Source organism: Poecilia mexicana, unplaced genomic scaffold (assembly GCF_051168715.1).
Source record: "Poecilia mexicana isolate PSO_F unplaced genomic scaffold, ASM5116871v1 scaffold_20, whole genome shotgun sequence".
NCBI lineage: Eukaryota > Metazoa > Chordata > Actinopteri > Cyprinodontiformes > Poeciliidae > Poecilia > Poecilia mexicana.
Window position 1 is genome coordinate 1,894,585 of NW_028263389.1, and position 21,982 is coordinate 1,916,566.

General features: G+C 37.3%; 1 protein-coding gene across 5 annotated transcripts in view; it reads left to right on the forward strand.

Moving 5' to 3' along the window:
• Positions 1-905: 905 nt before the first annotated feature.
• Positions 906-21,982, forward strand: part of slc12a7b (solute carrier family 12 member 7b) — a 62,266-nt gene continuing 41,189 nt past the window's right edge. For 2 of the 5 annotated variants that reach the window (XM_014982615.2, XM_014982616.2), the window contains exon 1: positions 906-1,194. In XM_014982615.2, the coding sequence (XP_014838101.1) occupies positions 1,008-1,194 (187 nt within the window). In that variant the 5' untranslated portion in view covers positions 906-1,007. Of the gene's footprint in view, positions 1,195-11,077; positions 11,583-21,982 lie in introns of those variants that run through there. The other 3 variants (XM_014982618.2, XM_014982620.2, XM_014982617.2) reach the window with 2 other exon arrangements.

Here is a 21,982-nt window from a genome sequence, read left to right on the forward strand (position 1 = left end):
ATTTACAGCACCTCAATCTTTTTATATAAATACATACATATGCTACAGAAAAAAGGAAAAAATAATTTTACATGTTTGGGGATTGTGATTTTGATTTTCTGTTTAATTTCTGGGAATGTTTAAAACCTGTACCCTGGAGACTATGTGTCAAAACTGCTGGGAAACATGAGTGGTCATTCTATCCTGAGGTATTGACAAACCATTTATTCTAAGATTGCACATACCAGAGTTATTAAGGATGGCTGTGGGCTCAATGACTAAACTATCACTACTTTTTAAATTAGAATGATTTGCAGATAGAGCAGTGGCAGGGCTATAGATAGCAGAGGATATTCAGGGTCAGTGTTAATTACACTATCATTTAAAGATCACTAAGGAGACTTGTAATGTTTGAAGTGACATGCATATGATGCACAAAGCTTATTATTATCTAATTAATTGACTAAATAATTGATACTTGCAAGAGAAAAATTTTTTACATACTTTTATTAATACATATTTTAAATAGTCTGTTTTATGTTCTAGGATATACCTGTCTCATTTTTCTAAAAAAAATTACTTGACGGAATGAACATTTCAATATAAATATGCGCCGGTGGTGTGAATGTTTGTGTCTGTTGAAGAGAACAAGTAGAGGCTCGCCCAGGGCAAGACCCACCACTGTTGATATGGTGTGTAAAAACATATTTATGTCAGTTTTACATCTTTATTTTAAAATATGTAATATTTTCTAGTTAACGGGAAATTTAAAAAAAAATTAAAACTTCCTTATTAGATAGTTAACTAATTTCAAATAATTCTGATTTGCTTCCATTGGTGAGTGACGGCGCTCCTGAGAACTTTTGACCAATTAGAAAACCTTGGAGGCGGGCCTTACTCTACTGTAATCAATCCTCTGATCAGCGCGTGAGCCTGTCCTGAGCGTCGTTAACGGCTCGGGCAAGCATAACTAAGTGGTACGTCTTTCCGTTAGCGCGAAAAGCGAAAAAACTAGAGGGAAAAACAACATGGGGGATAGATTTGTGGTGGTGCCTGTAGACACTGGAAAGACGTCTGGCAAAGAGGGAGCACGTTCGGGCAGCACTGGAGCTTACCCGGCACCAGACACCGGTGGAAGCAGCAGCAGTGTTCCGGGCACCGTGTTCGAGCCGGCGGTACATATCCTGGAGTACAACAGGGAACCTAATAAGTACGGTAAGACAGCTGGCTCAGACATTAGTCCGTGTCCCACTTCTTATCTCACTTGTCTCCGGGGGATTAGACTTAGTTTTTCGTTCGGGTATTGGTTGTGGTGCTGTTTACTGGAGTGCGTTAATTAAGTTTTGGGGTAACTGCACCCCCAAAATCACCGACGTAGAGAAGAAGCTAGTACAGTACAACCCGCGAAAAGGTTAAGTTACAAATATGTAATACAAACACAGTGTGTTGTGTCATTAGTGGAATCTTCATTAAAATTCACATACATTTTTTAGATTTTACTAAGTTAGCTTAAACATACCAATAGTGGATTTAACATGGGGTTTGTCTTTCAACAAACTGATTTCATATAAAATTGATAGCAGTCAGACGTTTGTTTAGCGCTACAAATCACTGCAGAGTCGAGTGGAACGACCAGATTCAGTCACCCCTCAGTGATGTCCCAAAAGTCTGATGTCATATCTTTAAATATAAATCTCACCAAATAAATTTAAGGTACGTGAAACTGGTCTATCTTGGTAGCAAATATTCTGTATTCATATTTTAACCTAACTCTTAAATCAAGAAAATTCAGCTCTCCTTTAAAGCAAGATTTAAGGACAAGCTGTTTTTATTTTTATTTATTTATTTATTTTTATATATACAGGTAATTATTGTTGTGTGCATATTATTTTTCTTTTACTTTAGTTTTCTCTAGAGATATATTGATTAGAATTTTGGGTCCAATTTCTGAAATCTGAATTTTGTCAAGCTTAGTCCTGGCTTTGCCTGTTTAAGGCAATTCAGATTTTTCTTTAAAATTGATCATGTAAAGGGATACAAAAAGATAATGGACATTTTTTGTTGTACCCTTCCTGACCAGAGTGGTTGCTAGTCTTCTATAAGAACAGAGGTGATATTAACACCTGCTGGGGGAGAAAGCAGACACTGTGAAATGTAGTTTTACTTACAGATATTTAAAAAAAGAAAAGCAAAGTGATTAAATAGCACAATGTGCATGTCTAGCATTACTAAAACAGCAGTGTTTTTCCTAAAGAATGCAAATCCTTACCTTGACTGTGAAATTTCTTAGTTCATATTATAACGTTCCATGACAGAAAGATTTCTGGGGAAAAGGATACCTTATTAACTTTTGCTGTTATCCGATCAGCTTTAATCAATTTTCGACATTCTTCTTTGTATCATTCTCTTTTTTTGTGTGTGTCATGCTCTTCGGCTGCAGGAATTATCACACACTTACTGTCGAAAATTGTTTAAATTTTAATTCCCATGCTTCAAATTTCATTACTTAAAATACCTTGCAGAATTCTAGTGCAATAAGCCTTTGCAAGATTAAAATTGTTGCTTTCAGTGTGACCTGGAAGTTTTTTTGATGACTGATTTTTGAAAAGCCAGACCTGCCAATTCCGTTGTACTTATTTATTTATATTTTGTCTGAAATGTTGCCAAATGTAGCATGAGTCAAAAGCTTAACTTTTGTGCTGTTGACCATTCTAAAACTGAGTTATTGTAAGTTTATTTGGACATAATGGTAATGTCATGTTTAATATCTGTATACATTTGGCTAGACTGAAAACAGTTTATTATACAATACTTGAAAAGTTATTACAAAAAAGAAAAGGCATTATAAGGATTCTCCCGTGGCAACCGAGGTTCTCTTATGCTCCTGCATTGTGTCTGTTGAATAGGAGACCATTCTGCTCACTAAGCTCTGGGACACAGCAGAGTGTTCTACAAAAGTATTTTTTCTGTATTCTAGAAAATCCATTTTCCTTTGAAATTGCTTCTTATCTCTGTTCTTTTGCTGCCTTAACTTCAATCACCTCAACGGTAACATTGAGTCTGCTTCAGTCAGCTATGACATCCACAATGAAGAGTGTTTCTGTCATTGTGACTTGGGGCTTTTGTAGGGCATGTTTTCTCATTGGAAAAAGATTGAACGTTAGAGTTTCCTAGTGACAGATCACATCTTGGGGGAAAAATTGATCGTCCTTTTACAGTTAATAACAGATTTTTCAACACTTATCCACTTTTAACTCTATGTTTTTGTATTGATCTTGAGGATTTTTAACATTCAGTGAAATCCTTTTGCTTTATTTTCTTTGCTCTTCTTGCATTCAGACCTTGGTCCTCCAATAGCTGACAAACATGGTCACTATAGCAACACACAGGTAGGTAGAAGGCTCCAAAATAATTGTCAGGAAGTATTGGTCATGCAAGCGTGCAAAACTACAGTGCAATGATGGCTGGGTGTGTATGTGTGTGGGAACAGTCTGGTGTGTGTATTGAGTCGTGATCAGTAGGACACACTGGGTTTCATCTGGTTTTGAGTCGTTTTGGTTGGAATGGAGTTTTTATGAGCTGCTTTACTCAGATCCATCTGACATATTTCACTTATCACAGTAAAATCTAGCCATAAACTCATAAAACAGTTGGAGAGCAGCAACCATGAAACAAGCTGATGTTTTGGTCTTCTAAAAAAGACAGCATGGATGAATGAACAAAAAAAATATATATGTAAGGGTAAATTGAGTGGTTGATAAACTTGTGATTAATCATGGTGACACAGAAGAGGCTGGCTATTGACATAGCGAGCCAGTGTGTTGTGTTAAGCCTGAAAAATGTTTCTCTGGCTCAGAGCCACAGCAAAACACTGAGCGAGTAACAAGTGAGTTGGTGACTGCACTGAACTACTGCTAATCATTCAAACATGCTCCCAAATATTTGGACAAATTAAAAATGTGCTGAGTATTTTTTGTATTGCATAAAAGTGTCCTGAATTGATAGGTGTGTTGAACAAAGCCTAGTCAGCAACAAGCAGCAAAGCTATGAACCTGTTATCCACATGATTTCCTTCTTAAAAAAAAAACAAAAAAAACAACAAGTCGAGACCGGTCTATCCCGTTTCAGTGCATGGACTCGGTTTGAGTCAAATCTCAGCTGGTGACTTGGAAGACGTGTTGTGGAAATGAATCTTTGTAGTTATGGTGGCATGTGTGCTCACTGTTAGGTTTGTCACGGCCACTGCTATAAATTACTCTGTTAGGCAACCATAGAATAGATTGTGTGTGGCCTTTCATCAGCACATATTTTAATAAGTCTCTGTTACTTGATCCTGAGGAAGACTGTCTCCTGTGAACACATGCAGCAGGCATTCACATGACCAGACAGTGTGGACCATAGGCAATTTCAATTATAGCATTTCATTCAAAGCGTAAAATATTCACAATCCATATCCTCTAACTATGATTAAAAAGCAAAAAACGATTTTTGGTGAGGACTCCTAAAAGCATGTCCTTTGTATGTCATTTCCCCGAAGCCGTTTTTGTCGTTTATCTAGTTTTGGTGCTTTACTTCCTCCTTCTTTTTCAAAATTTTTTTGTGCAATCAATACACAATGGATTGCAGTGAATGTAAGACTTTTGTGATGATTCATTTCCTCATCTGCAGGTGAATCTTCTGAAACAAATCTTAACGATGAAGAGAATCATTTTCCAAAACTCATTTTCTGCAACAGTAGCCCAGTGAGAAAATGGGTTTCGGAAATGTTAGTGTGATGGACGGTCAGGCATTTTCCATTACAGCAGGAAACACCTTGTGGTAATTTTAGTAATGCAGGACAGAGTGTACATACCTGGCCTTGCTTCAGCTCTCCGTTTCATTTTGTTTTTTTACTTGGAAAGGTGTGCCTGATTGGGAAGCTTGTGCAACCGTTTGTGTGACTTTCCAGTTGTAATAAAAGGGCTTTATTTGGTTTTTAGAGAGTCATTCAACTCCATCAAAAAAGTGGTGACATATGCTAAAGTACATCTGATTTGGAACATTGTTCTGTTTTGTTCATGGTTGCAAAATGAATTTCTAAAGATAAAGCGTTGTATAGAAAAGAGAAAGCTGTGGTTAAGAACAAAGAAGCAAGATTGTCTGTGAATTATTGCTTTTTATTCTAGGAAGTGTTGCCTTTTTTAGGTCACCAGAAATTTTGTTGGTGTTTCCCTCATTCTAACAGAACGAACGGAAACCTGTGAAATGCTTGCTGATGTCAAACCTACCACACACTACTGGAGAAAAGGGTGTATGTATAGAGTAACTATTAAACAGTTTTCAGTTTCAATAATTGACCTGAGCGATGAGCTTGAGCTGCTGCTACAGATGACCTTCTTTGTAGAAAAAGAACTTGAAACCACTAACGTTTCTCAAGAGGAGCCATGGGATAAACCTAAAGTCAAATGGTTGTTTTTAATTAGAAGTGACTCATTTCTGACCACGACAAGTAGAGATGAGCATTTCAAGCTGCAGCACAAATCCAGAATCCTATTCTATTCACAGTACACCCTGAGGAACATACTCCTCTGTAGAGACGAGGTAACCTTTAGTCCAAACAGTGAAACTATTGTTCAGCTTTAGTTCTGATGCTTAAGAAGGACACAGATTGCCTCGAGTCTTATTCCTTTGTGAACTGGTACCAAGGATACTGGTATCCAGATGTCCGGAGATGGTAGCTTCTCCGGACATCTGGAGTAAACAGAGCTTCTTGCTCAGCCAAAACCTGATCAGTATGCACCTTGTCTCATATGGCAGCACACACACATGGCCTCGTGTGTGTGCCAACTGTGTGGGCCTGGTTCATAAGCTTTTGCAACTTTAAAATAGAAAGTTTTTGAAAATTAAAGGTTTGAAGCTAAAAAATAAAAAAATAATTGTTGGATTTTTGATCATGAAAAATAATTTCTTTGCTGTGATGGGAAGATTTAGTCTCAAATTTCGACTGCACAAGATATCACAAATGTATTGACGTTGCAGAGGCACTGTATTCTATGTATATTGCTTTATAAAAATTTACAACTAATGTGTTTCTTTACCTAGATGGCAGGTGTCAAAAACAACTTTTCCAGTTAACTATTGTTGATTGATGTATTGAATATTTTTTTGCAGTAGGTGGTTAGAATGCTCATTATTTTGATTTTATGCATCGCATAGTTTCCTTGTCTAGTAGTGGAGGGGGATAATATTAAAGCTAAATAATTTGGACAAGAGCAGAATAATATTAAGTGTATTAAACTAAGTATTTTAAAAGCTGAAAAACATAACCACGGATATTATCTCCTGCCATAAATTGAAAGGCCATTGATGGGGTGACTTCAAATCTCCCTCTAACTCAGAATAGGTGAAAGTACTGTAATTACACAGTTCATTGCAAGTGCTGCCATGAAGGATCATAGATCAGACTGTACATACAGGGTGATTGGGAATCATGTTTTTTCTGCGTGGAACACCAAACCAAAGTCATGGGGCACTAACATGTATGTATGGCCATTGTCTGGCATGTAATGTCTTATCACTTGTCATGCTATCTGTGACTTGGTAGCCGAAATGTTTGGTATAAACATCAGAGGAGGGAAATAAAGGCTCAAAGATCTAAATGTGAATTAGTTTAAGAAAATCTTGCTGAGAAACAACAGATTCCTAATAAGGACTTAGTTTTAGCTATTAATAGACAGCCGTAGTACGGATTTCACGTTTTCTTAATATCATGCAGACCTAGCAACGATGACCTAACCATATGGACAAAGCACCTAATAAAATACCAATTTTCCTGTTGGTCGGCATAACTTTGACCGGTGGGAATTCCTAAATAAATTCCCTATCATTGTGGAAGCTCTGTACAAAAAAAAAATTGCTTTTTTATATTTCTGAGGCCCTACCGTTGTGGATGACTTCCTTTACTTGCATAATGGAAAAAAAGTTACCATTTTTTTCCCCCCCATGTCTGTTCTCTAAATATGTGTTTATAGACTTAAGGAAGGCGTTCACTGTGACTCATTTCAACCATGTTGTCTTTTCCTAATGCAGTAAATAATGCTGAGAGGCAAAAAAAAGTGAGTACTGGGAATGGCACAACACTGAGAAATAACATAGTTCTATATGAGAACAACTAGTTTATTTTCTTTTAAATCAAACACTAATCAATTTATTCAAACAATTTTGTAGCATATTTTGTCTTAGATGGATCTAATGAGACAAACCCAGTCAATTTTTACCCAGTATTGTCTGAATGTTTGTTAAAAATATGTAATCTAGATGACCATTAAAGGGTTACATAACCTGAGCTTTGGGCATGCCAAACTATGCTGTCCCATACGCTATTTACAATGTTTAATGGATGAATACTGCTGTGTTACTTAAGATGGTACAGATGCAGCTTTCCATGACTGCTGTGGAAAGCTTCATGTATTTGTCTTCTTCTTTAGCCAATGCAGAGGTTGTTTTTCCCCTTCCTCTTCCCCAGCTGTTCTCTTTAGGTTTTAACAGCTCAAATCTAGTTGGAACTAGGTTCTCCACCATCATATTGAGACTTGAGCTCAGCTGCACCACGCAGTCTCCTTTCTCTACATACATTTTATTGAAATGTTTTATGAAACAAATTACCTGGGCTAGGCACCCTTCTTTAATAGTCACAAAAATATGCCACGGTGTACTTTCTGCAAAATATTGTAAAGTTCTGTCTGAAAACAAAAACAAAACAAACAAAAAAAAGCTTTTCCAGTAGTCATTTAACCCCAGATTACAATGTTAACATGACAGCTTTTCCCCCCCACAAACATTTGAGTACATATCTTTTGTGTTAGTGGTTCAAAATAGATAACACATCTGGTCAGAAGAGGGCAATGTTGTGTCTTGGTTAGTCTTGAACTGTCAGCTTTTGGTTAAATAAAAAGCAAGATACCAAAGCAGGATCTGTAACAATGCAAGTCTTTTTATATTGAAAATGAGAGGTGGAAAAAAATCTTCCTTGTTTCATCTCTTTGGTATCCTAAAAGTTCATGTGATGCCATCACCAGTAGCCATGTGACCTAACATTGTACTTTAGTTGCTATTGTGTTGTATAACACAGCATCAAGCAATAAGATGACTTTTGACAATGATCATGATCTGAACCCACATGACATGATAAAGAGCTTACACCTTCTGTTGTAATCTGCAACAATTTTAATCTGTGATCCATTCTTTACCCTCCAGGGGGCACTGGTTAGTTATCGGAAATGCTTGGAGGGGATGACTGGTATCAGTTAATGGATTGCTACTTTACTCTGGTAGCACTGGGAGACTGCCACAGTTCTTGAGAACAAAGGTTATTTTTCTTTTGAAGACCAGTTTAGTATTGCATAATACAAGACACCTTTATGGGGCTTTGTTTTGCTTCTTCAGTTGAAACTATTTTTCTCTATAGCATGAGTAAATCAGACTTATGGGTGATTTAAAAAAAATGTTGTTTTTTTTAAACTAAATTACTGATCCATTTGTCACATTTTTTATGCTTTTAGATTATATCAAATGAATCTAGACATAGGTGGGGAAATAAATTGTCCCACTAATTAATGTGTTAAACTATAATATTGTTTTGAGACTGTTTACAATTAATATATTGATAATGACATAACAATACAAAGTTACCAAAGTCAATGAGCTTTAATTTTGCAAAGAAAACTTACAAAATTAAGCTGGAATGTATATTAAATATCCTAAACAAAATATAGTAAATAAATGAAAAAAAAAAATTACCATGCTATTAACTGCTTATTGCGACAGGCTTATCTGGACTTCTGACTGCATTATTCTCAAATTACAAAATATTCTATAAATATGACTGAAGAAGCTGGAGAAGAAAGAGCTCCTATGTCCTTCACACATGCCCTTACTTTCAGGTTAAATATTGACTCATCTTCCATCTGTGCAGTCGATCGATAGCTTTATTTTGAGGTTAGAAATGTGAGCCTACAGAAGAGAAGTTCACATTAGCGTAATTGTTGAAGTCGGGCAGAACAATAGACCATGGACATATGAAACCAACATGTAGGTTTCCATTAAGTCCTATCTTAATGCAGCACTGATGAGTTGTTTTTTTATTTGCGCAATAACGATACCAGCTATAAAATGGAAATGTGACGTGATGTTATTGGGTCTATTGCTGATGGCAATATGTTTTCAGTGGGGTATTCTTGAATGACGATTTATTTTTCTCCAAAATATTTAAGAACACTAGACATTTTATATACCGGATTTTCCGCACTATAAGGCGGACCGGATTATAAGGCGCACCTTCAATGAATGGCCTATTTTAAAACATTTTTCATATATAAGGCGCACCGCATTATAAGGCACATAGAATATACGCTAAAGTTAGGGTTGCCAACCGTGCCGTATTGAAGCTATACAGGACACAATTTGTTCCATACTCTACAAATATGGATGCGTATTAATAAAGAAATGGTCTCCGAGTACTTTATATAGTAGGCTACCCCCAGTCATTGTTTCACTCAGGGTGTTGGTGTTGCGATATTGTGCCCAACTGCTTTCTGGGTAACACAGACCAACCGACACACTGCCGCTGCAGTCTCTGTCTCTCTTTCCCCACCCCTTCCCGGCTTTAAATGTATAGGGGCTGGTCCCTTGGTAATCCTAGTCGAAGCACCCCGGATGAATGTCTAAAGCCACTTTGTTGACATAAAGAATGTCAACAAAACAATCCGACTCCGGTCGGCGAGGAGAGCCTTCCGCGACTGGGCCGGGGCGTGGCCAGACGATGGTCACCCTTCTCCATTCGCGCACAGCATGTTCGTGAAGAACGTGGTGCTAAATGACCTGCAGAAGACCTAATTATCAGGTCGGTAGGTAGATAGGTCAGTCAAATTTTATTAACAAAACAGCATTCTGACAACTATCCCAGCATGCACTGTGCACTTCTTCTTCTACGGGCGAAAATGAAGTCGGCGGCTGCTGACCGTAGTTGCTAGCCCTGTTGTGGCTCAATATTGGTCCATATATAAGGCGCACCGGATTATAAGGCGCACTGTTGGCTTTTGAGGAAATAGAAGGTTTTTAGGTGCTCCTTATAGTGCGGAAAATACGGTATATGAATTTGGGAAAAAAATAAAACAATTAGGAAAAAAATAAAAGATTTTATAAGGCGCTATTGGAGTTACAACAGTACAGTGTTTAACAGTCATATTATGTCATTCCTGAAGAAATTTTCTTCCACTTATTGGGTACTTAGTAATTAGTTGTGAACTGTCATTCTTAAAAATAGAGGTAGTGTTTTCCTCTGGTGCAGTTGCCCTCCCTGCCCATGTGGGTCTTGGTGATTCTCTTACCTCCCTCTGTACCTCCTCCTTTTCCTGTTTCCTGCGTCCCCCTCCCTTCCTTCAACTGTATTGATCTGCCATTTGGTGTCAGGGGGGTGATAAAAGTGGGGGTGGTTAGCTCTCCACTTGGTTAATATCCAAGATAATTTTAAACCCACAACACTAGAAACTGGACTTTTCATGTAGTTGACTCTTTTGTGACGTTGGTATTTTTAGTATTTCCCGTCAGTGAGGGCAGTGTTGCTTACTTGGTATGGGAAGTGGTTTGTAGTGCTACATTTTTTGGAAGCGACTAATTTTATTGGTCAGATCAGCTGATGGGACTGAAATATCATTATTGTTTGCTTTAATGCAACTTTGTTTAAGTAAATGACCCGAAGCAGTGTAGTCTTTAACTGTAAAATAGCTGTTAGATTAATTTTATGCAATAATTTAGTTATACTTCAACTCTTTCTGGAAGATGAGTCCTTCCTGACAACAAAATATGTGTGGCTTTAATTAATAATTATGCGCAAGAATAAAGGCATTTTACTCCAAATACATAATTCATGGTACTGCTAAACACCTGTCACTACACACTGGGTCAAATAACATTGCATGGGCAAACAGGACGAGTATAGTGCTGTTGTTTGTGTGTGAAAATGTTCCTGTATGGATCGGCTCTAGACTTCCTCCTTTCTCCCAACAGCAGTCAATCCCATCAGTATTTGTCGTTTGTGAGACAAAGCAGCATTCCAAGAGTGGGAAACCAGTCCTCAGGGAACAGAAAGGACCTCTAGTATGTTCTCACACGCTAATGAGCACAAATGCATGTCATGTTTTCTGCGAGGGTGTTTGTCTGTGTGGACTGCCCCCTCTGGGCGGGGCAGACCCACTCTTCCTTATTTGGACGGTTGAAGTGGGGGTCGGGGAGGACAGCTGAATTCTGGTGACTACAACGAAAACTTGAGCGTGAGACACATCGTCTGCTGAGGAGCGTTGAAGTTCATCAGGCCATCAGGTCTGAAGAACGTAAAGAAACCGAGGACAAGAAGGAGGAGGAAGAGCAGTTGGCCAGAGGAAAAGAAAGAAGCAGCAGCTTAAGAGGGAGAAGGAGATAAGAGGGGAGAGAGTGGGACAAACGGAAAATGCCCACTAACTTCACTGTGGTCCCAGTGAAAGATGGCACTGGAAAGACAAGAGAGGGAAATGAAGAAGATGATGTGGATGGGAGCAATGTGCTAAGAGAGGAAGAAGATCCTACAGGTGAGATCAGATTCTGTTTTCTTTTACATATATTCAAATGCAAGAACATGTTTTTTTTTAATATAGATTTCTACACATTGCAAACAAATTTCTGACTTTTTTTACTTTTTCCATCTGTTAGCCTGTAGATAAGGAAGTCCTTCAGGAAAGTTCTAGAGTTTGCTTACAGGATCCAACACAAGCTGACAATTTAGCTTTATTTTGAGGGTAATTACTGCCTTTATTTTTCAGAAAAACTGTTTATGGCTCATGTGGGTGGATAATGTGAAAGCAGTACTACATTTTAGGGAGCGCTTGTTCGTTGTCCAACTGCTGCATGAGATGAGTTTCCCTCACACGCAACTGCCACTCAAGGAAGTGTGACATGGGGACCGTTCCATTGTTTCCTTTTTAGCCTCAGTGTCCCTGCTTCTCCATGCATATACCTGGCAGTTCAAGGTGTTTTTTTTTTTGTTTTTTTTTTTACGTCACTTAGCAACCAGATCCATCCATCTTACTGTTCAGTTCTATTCTGAGTTACTGTCTGGAGAAACCCAGTTGTTTTGATGGATGGAATTTTAACGTCAAGTCTTGAAAACTTGTTGGTATCAGTCACCAGACTTACTGATTGATAGTAGAAACAGAGCTTGTGGAAAAAACGGGCAATTATTTTAATACCTCATACTGAAAAACATATAACTAACATTTTTTGCAGGTAGCTATGTTCAAGAAATATCAGAATATGTATGATTAGCCTGCAGACATTTTATTTCTTGGCTTCTTCTGTGGGAGACCATGAATTATTTACATTGGGATCAGAGGCATCATCACATCTTAGTGTACGAGAAATAAGTGCCTGTTACAGGACAGAATGACAAACTGACAATGCATGCATTAGCAGTTAGCGTGTTTAGCATGAAACTGAAAGTGAAACTGTAGGCTCTTTTTGCATTTCAAATAGTATTTTGATTCTTTACTGGTCTGTGAGATTTCTAAAACACTGGCAACATTTCCCGATTTATGTTCCAGACCAGAGGTTGATGGCCCTCCAACCCCCACTATAAATCAGCAACTGTGTTATAATATTTTTAATAGGGATACACTGACCAATCGGCTGTACAATAATAAAATAAAAGGTTTTCTCAATTTTAGGAGATCAGTGATCTTATGCACTGCCGCTCAAGTCTGAAAATCAGTCACAGTCCCCTTTCTCTCTGCAGCCCTCCAGGTCATGTCTGCACATGGGTGGTTAACAATCCTCAGCCCATGGTTGCCATCTTAGCAACTTTGTAGCTCTTTTTAGCTGCCTTTCAGACAAAAAAATTGGCATTGACCAAAATCGGAATCAGCAGGTCTGACTTTTAAAAATTGGCGCACCCCTTAATTTTAGCAATCTTCTTATCTGCGGACAATCACACTCTCTTGCCCTGTTTCAGCCTGAATTAGTCAGACATGTTTTTTTGAGGTTTTCTTTTAAAAAAAAAAATCTTCTTACGTCCATGGCCTTCCTCTGACTTTGTTTTAAATCACGCCATTGAACGTGAAAATAAGTCTTCTTCATTCAGTAACAGCCACACTCTAAAGAGTGTTATAAGTGCAACTTGGTAGATCTTAATTATTGATTTGAAAAAGATTAAGTTTTTGAGTTTCTGACTAGCTAGTCACCAGTTAATGCATATCCAGCTGAAAATTTTCTGTTTCCAGTCAACTGGTGAATTTTTTGTGGATCTGTATTAGCAACGTTACCTATGTAGTCGTGCTTATACCTGAATTTGCTTGCACTAAAGTGAAAAAAACATTTGCTCTGTAGGAATTTCCTTTGATTTGTTGTGGCCCATTTGTTTCATACCAATAGAGGAAATCATAAATGCCACTACACAGGAACTTCAAGCTGTGACTGGTCCACAGCGTGTAAACTTTTAATTAGCAAGGATTGAGCTGGTAGTTGGAAAGAGACCAATGTTGTGAATTTTTGTTTTCTGTTTGGGTTAACTTTGACCTTCTTTCTAACATACAGACCCCACCTTGAGAGTGGATGCGTTTCTTTGTATGTTTATTAAAAGTCTCTTCCTTCTAGCTGAAAGCCACATTATCAATCAACATGACATGAGTGTGCAGAGATAGTTTTGTTTATCTGAGCATTCAGCCCAGAGAGGTCAAAGAGTGCACTTTTAACTAACTCCACTTTGACTCTCCATGTTTTTCTCAAATGCCTTTAGTCAACTTGCTTCTTTTACAGCATTTTACACAGCTCTGAGCTGTTTATTTCCCATGCTTTAATTTCTGCTGTGGAGCTGCAATTACAGCAGCCTGCTGGTTAAGCTTTTACAGACTGTGGGAGAGTGAATGGCATTTATTGTGATAGGCGGGATATCATGCTGCTTTAGTTACTCTGGCACATGCAAAGCATTTGAGTCTGATGAAGAGTGTTCTGATAGTGACAGTGGGTGAGGTAGGGATACGATCTCACACAAATAAAAAAAACTGGTGGATTCTGAGGTCTTGTTCACCAACTCAGTTTTTTCTTCTTTTTTTCTTCTGCTTTATTTTCTAACAACATAGATTATTGTTCTTGCTTGCTCACTGAAACACAAAGAAAGATTTGAATTACTTATTTAGTAGCACTCTTATCACATAAAATCTTAAATGCCATGTTTTATCCGAGCTTAACAAATGATTTAAATTAGCACCTCAGTTACCAACCAATCATTTTATATTTATTCATTTTCATCCGAGGTGTCTGATTTGGTAACAATCTGGTAGATAGAGGGAAATCAAATCTCAAAATGGACACAGAGGCAGGTTGAAGTTTTTTTTTTGTTTTTTTTTTGGATGTTTTGTAGGGAGGGTTCATGACAGTAAAAACTGCTGTTGGCTCATGAGCATATGTTGGGAGGACAGAGTTAAATAGGAGTCGCTGCTATTGATTATCCTGCTGGCCCATTTCCTCTTGGCTGAGAGGGGGAGGTGAGACCCACCCTCCATCCCATAATGCAATAGACTGTATTTTTTTTTCACAGACTCATAAACTTCCTCTTTGTTCCCCTCTCCATCTCTTTTTTTAATATCTCATTTGCTCATATCTACCTAAAATTTATGTTTTCTTGTTATTTTTAAAATAAAGAGCCATTTCAAATAGAGTTTGGACACCATTTCATAATCTCTAATTCACAACCTAAAGCTTTCCTTTAATTTTTAAAACAGAAAATCAAGCCTGATTGCTCTTGTAGAATATGGACCACGTTGGGATGAGACATGTTTTAGAAAATTACTAAACACTGTTTGACCTATTGCTGTGAAGTTATTATTAATACTTGTGTTTATGTTAATCATGTTAGAGAGAAGTCTTGCAGATCCAGAGATGTTAGTTAAGAGAAATTAAAGGAAGGATTTAGAAAAGTTGAAGTTTTTAATAACTTTCCCAAAAAATGAGGAAAACTGAAGCAAAAAATCAAATCACAATATACTGTTCAGCCTGTTTTCTGTGGCATGTAAAAGAATAAGTCAATTTTTCTACATTTGCCATAACTAGACTAGAATGCAATTTCAAAAACAAAAAATTAGTAAATTAATATCTTGTTTTGATGAACCTAATATCTTTTAATGTCTTATTGTCAGCTGGATGTGTTGTTACACTACTAGCTTGCCTTTACATTTTTTTTTACTTATTGAGCATGTGGGGTGCCAATAGTCATCCCACTATTGCCAATTTAGCAACTTTTCAGACAAAATCATCCAAAATCTGAATTGCCAAATCAAAACCTTTTTAAAAAACAGCAATCAGCCAAAACCTGCAATCGGTGCATCCCTAGTTATAACCTGATCAAGTCTCACTGTAACCTAGAATCAATGGGTCCAGTTTCAGTGATCTTTTTATTTCTTCATAGGATCACATGTTTTTAGCTTATAACTTAACACAATTGAAAATAAAATAGGAGCACAATTTGATGGCAGCACTTGCTTGAAGCTCGGGCGTTAATGGGATTTTTAAGTGGCCTCTTTATATCACTGCAATACTTGATCCTGTGTGAAATCTTAACTAGCGTGCTTAATTTTGCATCCAGCTGAGAGTATGCAGATTTTAGACAGAACACTGTGTTCTAGCAGGGAGTGAACAGGGACCTAGTGGGATAGGGTGGAGAGAGATTGTGTAAGTGTAAAGGGAGTAAAGGGTGTACACAATGGACAAATACTCAGTTGTAGGTGACCACTATGAGTAAAGAAAGAAGTCATTTTTATATATCTTACAGGAATTTTAATTCCTGTGGTTTTCAGTGGAAGCACCTCTATGGGTTCATAGCTCTGGAGTGGGTCTTCTCAAATGTTTGGACAAAGCTGAGCCCTGTGACTGATGGACTGAAGAAGTAATGGTTTGAAGGGAGGTAATGAAACTATGTGAAAGTACAGTATTTTTAATGAATATAAAATAATGTCCATAGTTAAGATAACGGATATGAGAGTACTCACAGCATTTTTTCATTACTGTTTAGGTTTAAACTGAGCAGGGAAATGTCCGAGGTGTTCCTGACTCAGTCGGTGCTTTTTGCCCATCTGCCCTAGTCATGCGTTTCCTGTTTGTTTCCCAGTCAGATCTGGTTTTGTTTAAACCTTCTGTTGTACTGTGACCATTTGTTGTTGTTGTTTTTTTTTTTTTTTTTAATTCCTTTTGTTTTTAAGCAAAGGTCTAACATCACATTATGGTTTGCTTGGGATTTTTTGTTTTGTTTTTAGCAAAATCTTGAGACAGACTCTTGAGATAGAGAACTACGTCTGCTTCCTGTCTTTAAAAGGAAGCCCAATAAAAGGCCAAATGTACTTTTCTGTTTTCAACAGCAGGTACAATTTCTCCTTTACACTTCAACTATTATGTTAATTTCAAGGCTGCATCCTGCACGTTCACTATTCAGATTCTGTTCTCCAAAAACAGAATCAGTTGAGGTTTCTATTCACTGCCTCTGCAGGTAGTAAAGAAAGGTTTGGAAATCCGTTTTTTAGTATATTTGTACACCAGCATGTGTCCAACCTGACCTTGCTGTGTTCTCAACTTTCAGCTGTGTATTTGCATTAGCCTTGTTGCAAGAGTTCCGTTTTTTACTCTGCATTGACCTTTTACAAGGGTTGGCGAAGTAAAACCTTGTTGATTACTAATATTTAAAATTAAATATTTCGATACCAGTTAGATTGAAACCGTACTAGTTGACGATTAAGAGTCTAAGAAAAGCAGCCAAGAAACTGCTTTTATATGTTTCACACAATCCATGTGAGCAGATATTTAAACTGAGTGGACCTTGGGTCATGTGTTATCTCTGTGTTGTGACATGCTGAGGGGTGTGGTGTTGGGGAGAAATGCATGCAGAAGACACAGACAGGAATGTAATGATCGAAGCACAGAGACATAACATGATATGATTTCAAAGTTTCCTTAAGGCCGGCAGTCGAACCTCACATTGCTGCAGCTAAACACTCAAGTTAAAGTTCTAAATGCAAGATCTTGTAAGGTGTGAACAACTATGTCCTATGGTTTATTCACTAAAAATAAACAGATAGGACAGGAAAAAAGAGTATTATGACACTCCTCATTGTGTTGATAGCTTGTTTAAACAGAGTTGTACTGGCTGGTATTACTGCTTCCTATTTCCCGTGCAGTGATCTCACTCTCACCAGTTGCCTGTTCTCAATATGGTATCTCTGATAAGCTCCTAGCCTGCAACCTGCACCTATCATAATGGGGATCTATTTTCCTTCCTTCAGTTCTTTTACTCACAGCAGCAGTTGTGAGACCACCAAAGTCGCACTGTCGTACTTGCGGCCTCTTAATATGTATCTCTTTTAACCAAGCCCAAATATAGCATATTGTTCTTGCAGTGATCTGCACTAAATAGCTACAATGAAATCTAGAGTTTACTGTCTTTTTTTTATATTGCCTAATATATATGAAAAAAAAATAGGCTACATTTAATTGCCTCAGTTAAAGCCTAATTGAGTCAAATTAGGCTTTAAAGCTTGGAAAGAGGGGATTCAGCATTTCATTATTTCAATAAAGTTTACTTTGCAAAGTTTACTATTTGTCATGTAGATTCCTAGTAAGGAACATCAAAAACCAGACTACACATGATATCCTCTCCGATGTTCGCACTTGTTTGATGTGCTTTCTAACATGGTTCATTAAGTTCATACATTTTGGTTGTTAATTTGCCCACATTTTATTGTCATAAGTGCGGTAGCTCCAGCTTGCACTTTACTAACAACTGCAAATAGTCTGCACAGGGAAATGAATGATTGTAAATGTTTTCTAACAAACAGCTGGAAGTCGAGTTCTAAAGTAGAATTATATTGAAAATATGCTGGTAATTTAGCATCTTAAAAAAGCAAACGTTGCTTGGGTAAGAAACCTTACAGAATTTTATTGTGATAGCATAGTTTTGCATCAACGTTTGTAGAAAAATCAACCTTAATATGAGAAAGAGAAAGTTGTTTTTAATCCTCCTTTCCAATAATCTTTTGCTGTCCATATGCTCTGAGAAACATGTAGATCAGTAGAAGCTGATGCTTTATGACATACTGAGGATGGTCCATAAACTTGAAATTTCATCACAATATTTTGTAGTATTTATTACAATAAAAAAAGATTAATATTTAGAACCTCTTTTTTCGTGCTTTTCTTAGGCAGCTGTATTGCTATGACTACACATTAATGCAAACCACTCCTAGAAAATATACCTTTTGAAATGAGCTTCTTGAAGACACCAGTGACTTAAAGAGGGACATTTATCTTTACACTGCACACAGTAACTATATTAATCATGTTCTTAAATTTATTTCTTCATTGACGTTCAAATGTAACAAGCAGTGGCGAAGATAGTAAACATGACAGTTGCCACTAGGGGTGCACCGATTGCAGTTTTCTGATCAATCTTTAGAAAGCCTGACCTCCTAATTCCAGTTTTGGATACAGATATCTTTGTCTAAAAAGTCACTGAATATAGTGAGTAAGTCACCAAGTTGGCAACAGTGCGATAACAATTGTTGAGAGCAGCTCTGTCAGGAGATGAGGTCTCATAATGTGTAGATCTTAACTATCTCCTTTGCTTAGGTAGATAAGATTGGTTTCACATGCAAGTATCAGCTCATTGCCAATTTCCCAAAATTAAGGAAATTAGGCCAATTCATTGGTGCATTCCTAATGTCAACAATACTGTTTTTGGAGTATTAAAATGCCATTAGTTGGAATTTATTGTTGTCAATTTTTCTTGATAATAAATGATATGCTAATGCTAACCCCTTCTGTACAACTTTACTCAGCCCTTTAGGGATTTTTCCTTATAGAGTTTGCTCTGGTGAAAGCTGCGAGTTGCTAGTATAGCCGCTTTAATTCTGCAAGTTCAGCTGCATTCTCCAAAAGCACGCAGGACCTATGTTGATGACTGGATTTGTGTAACAAAAAATGTATTTTCTCTTAGCTTGAGAAATGTAATATGTGATCCTTCCGTTTCTCTGCCATGAATGAATGTATTTTTCATAACTTTGCCTTGTTGGAGTCATTTAATTAAATAAGTTGACCCGTAAATACTAAATGCTTGTGCAAGGAATAGTTGATTGCTTTTCAAAGTGCTCAGAATGTGACTGGTCAGTCCGGCAGACTTAATTTTCCCTAAATCCACCACTTGCTTTTAATATCTTTTGTCCTAATACAAAAACCAGATGTTGGCAGAGCAGGACACCATCTGGTCCCAAACGGTTATCATATCTTCATACAGTGGTTGCATCCTAATGTGTGTGCTTAGTAGTTCTGAAAAAGGCTTAGAGAAAGCTCTCGTGTGAATCTAGATGAAATAATTGTTTTTAACATACCAGCAACAGCTGCAACTCATTGTTGAAGGTAGTTGAGGACCAGTCTAGATGCCTGTCTGCAGTTTTGTTCCAAAGTCCTGTCGTCACACCATCTGCTGCAGGGTGGAGTGGCATATTACTTCCAGTATTTGCATATGGTCAAAGAGCAGCCATTGTTTGACTTAAGGAGGTAACTACATTTTTAGGAAGTTTGGTTGATTGTGTGAAGTCACATGATTCGTTCTTGTTCTCATATGTCTGTTTCATTGCTGTTTTGGTTTGAACACTTGGGAAGAAGTGGAGTTACATGACAGAATGTAAGTATATTACTTGTTGAATTTTATGAAGTGCAAATACATTTTCTCTGTGCCCATTTTTAGATAGGCAGAGCATCCTGGCTAGCTAGTGCTTTCTGTCAAAATGATCTAATGTCATGTCTGCTTATGAGTGAGTTTGTATAGAAAGGCAGAGAGAGAATGACCTCACTGTTACTGACAGTTACAAGGTGCTGCTATGGGTGCATATAGTTGATGCTGACAGTGTGAGTTCTCCATCTGGAAAGCTAAGTGGTGTGTTTTCTCTTTGCGTTTGGGAGTGTTTGTTTCTGTATGTCTGCTGGTGTGGCCTTGGCTGAACAACATAAATGTAAAGATATGCACAGAAAATGTTTTTGTGAAATATGTGTTTTTTGTTCATTAAAAATTATCTGGAAATATTTTTTAAATACCTCAAAAACTTTAAGCACGCACCCATAAATTGACCTTGATTTCCTTCATTTTAAGTGGTCAGTGATCAGCCGATATTTGCATGTGAAACCGATTCTACCCACCTATCATATCCACCAGTCTTACTGTGTCTACCACCTCAAAGGTCTGAAAATGACTGGAAGCACTACGTCATGTGCAGTTAAAATTAAACAAATGTATCGGCCAGAAAACTGCAATCGGTATGCCTTTATAACACACCCTGTTCTACTACCATATCACTTTTTCTGTGCAAGCAGAATAATTATAAATGTGTGATTCTTTAGCTATTGATTCGTTGAACAGTTTTTATTCACTCCATGAATACACATTTTGGGTTAATAAACAAAGTTGGAATGGAAAAAGTAGAATTCTGAAAAATAACAATAGGAAAAAATTAAATTTAGCAGTCAATAAGACAGATATCATAGGGCCCTAAGTATGCAGTCAGATGGCTACATTTAAATCTTCAGTGCAGATGAACTATGGAGAAAGATTTTGTAGCATCTTAGTGGGAAGTATTATCTGAGTTTGTACTGCCTCACAATATTCATCTGTGACACTGTCAGTTTGAACACCACATTCTTTTTATAAGTCCAGCTGATTATATTGTAGGTTCCACATACTAAACATATTTTACCAGTAAAGCTTATCCTGAGCTTTGTGATAGTATTTTTTTATCTCATATTTGTTATATTTGCCTACATCCAGGGCAGATATAAATGTAGATGGACGCTCCAGTTCCCTAGCTGATGCTTAGCACAAGTCTGGTTTTACGGACAAACAGGAAAATAAATTCCATACCATACTGGTTGCAACAGGTAGTCGGCGGATCACACCGTGGTGTGTATACATAGCTAGAATAGGTACGGCAAAGATGCCAAAGATCTGTTGCTCACATGGACACAAAAGCTGTAAAAGCCTGGTGTAAAGTGAGAGTTCATCTACTAACTTGACTGAAGATGAATACAGAAACTAAATATTGGAGTATCTTTGTCAACCTGTTGCTTTATCAAAACATTTTTCCTATTTGTGCAAAAAAAGAAAGATAACCTTTAATACATTTAAATGTAATAAATGTATTAATTATATATTCCTGTTGTTGATGGGAGGTTATATGCTCAGAAACTCATTAATCACGTTTGCTAGGTATTATTAAAGGCTCTCTGAACTCTACTCTACTTCCCTGATGGTAGAGGCATTGACTTTTACTAATGCTCTTTTTACTTCCTGGTAATCATCTCAGGGTTGATGTTTACAGGTGGTAGCCAGGATTCAGATATAAGAGGCGCTAAGTAACATTGATCTCACCAGCCTTGACTGACCTGTCTCCTCTTGCTCCTTCATTGTTTTTTTTTTTGTTTTTTTTGTCGTTTTTTCCCCCGATACTTCATCTCACTGTAAGGAGCGCATTTTAAAACCTACATATCTCCTCATTTAAAGAAGCTTTTAAAAGAAAGACATTATACACCTGCGTTGTGCAGTCAGTTAAGCAGAGTTAATTTAGGAACATTTAATTTTTTTCTCCTTGACATATTTCAGTTCCTAATGATGGAATAGAAAGACTGCAATTATTCCTACTGACTGTAAACAATACACTCTAATTCCTATGTTTTTCAACGTGTAGATCTAAATTTACAAAATGAATTGTTTGCTTGTTACCAGTAGAAGGTGCTATAAGTCCTCTTGCTTCTCTTTTCATCCTGCCTAAGGTCTGTGTTGCATACTGAGAAATGTTGTACACTTCACAAGTTTAAATAAACTCGCTGCTTAATAGGTGCGAAACATCCAGCGGTATACAACCAATTTCATACCCATTCATTTATCCATGAATAAACCAGAACTCTA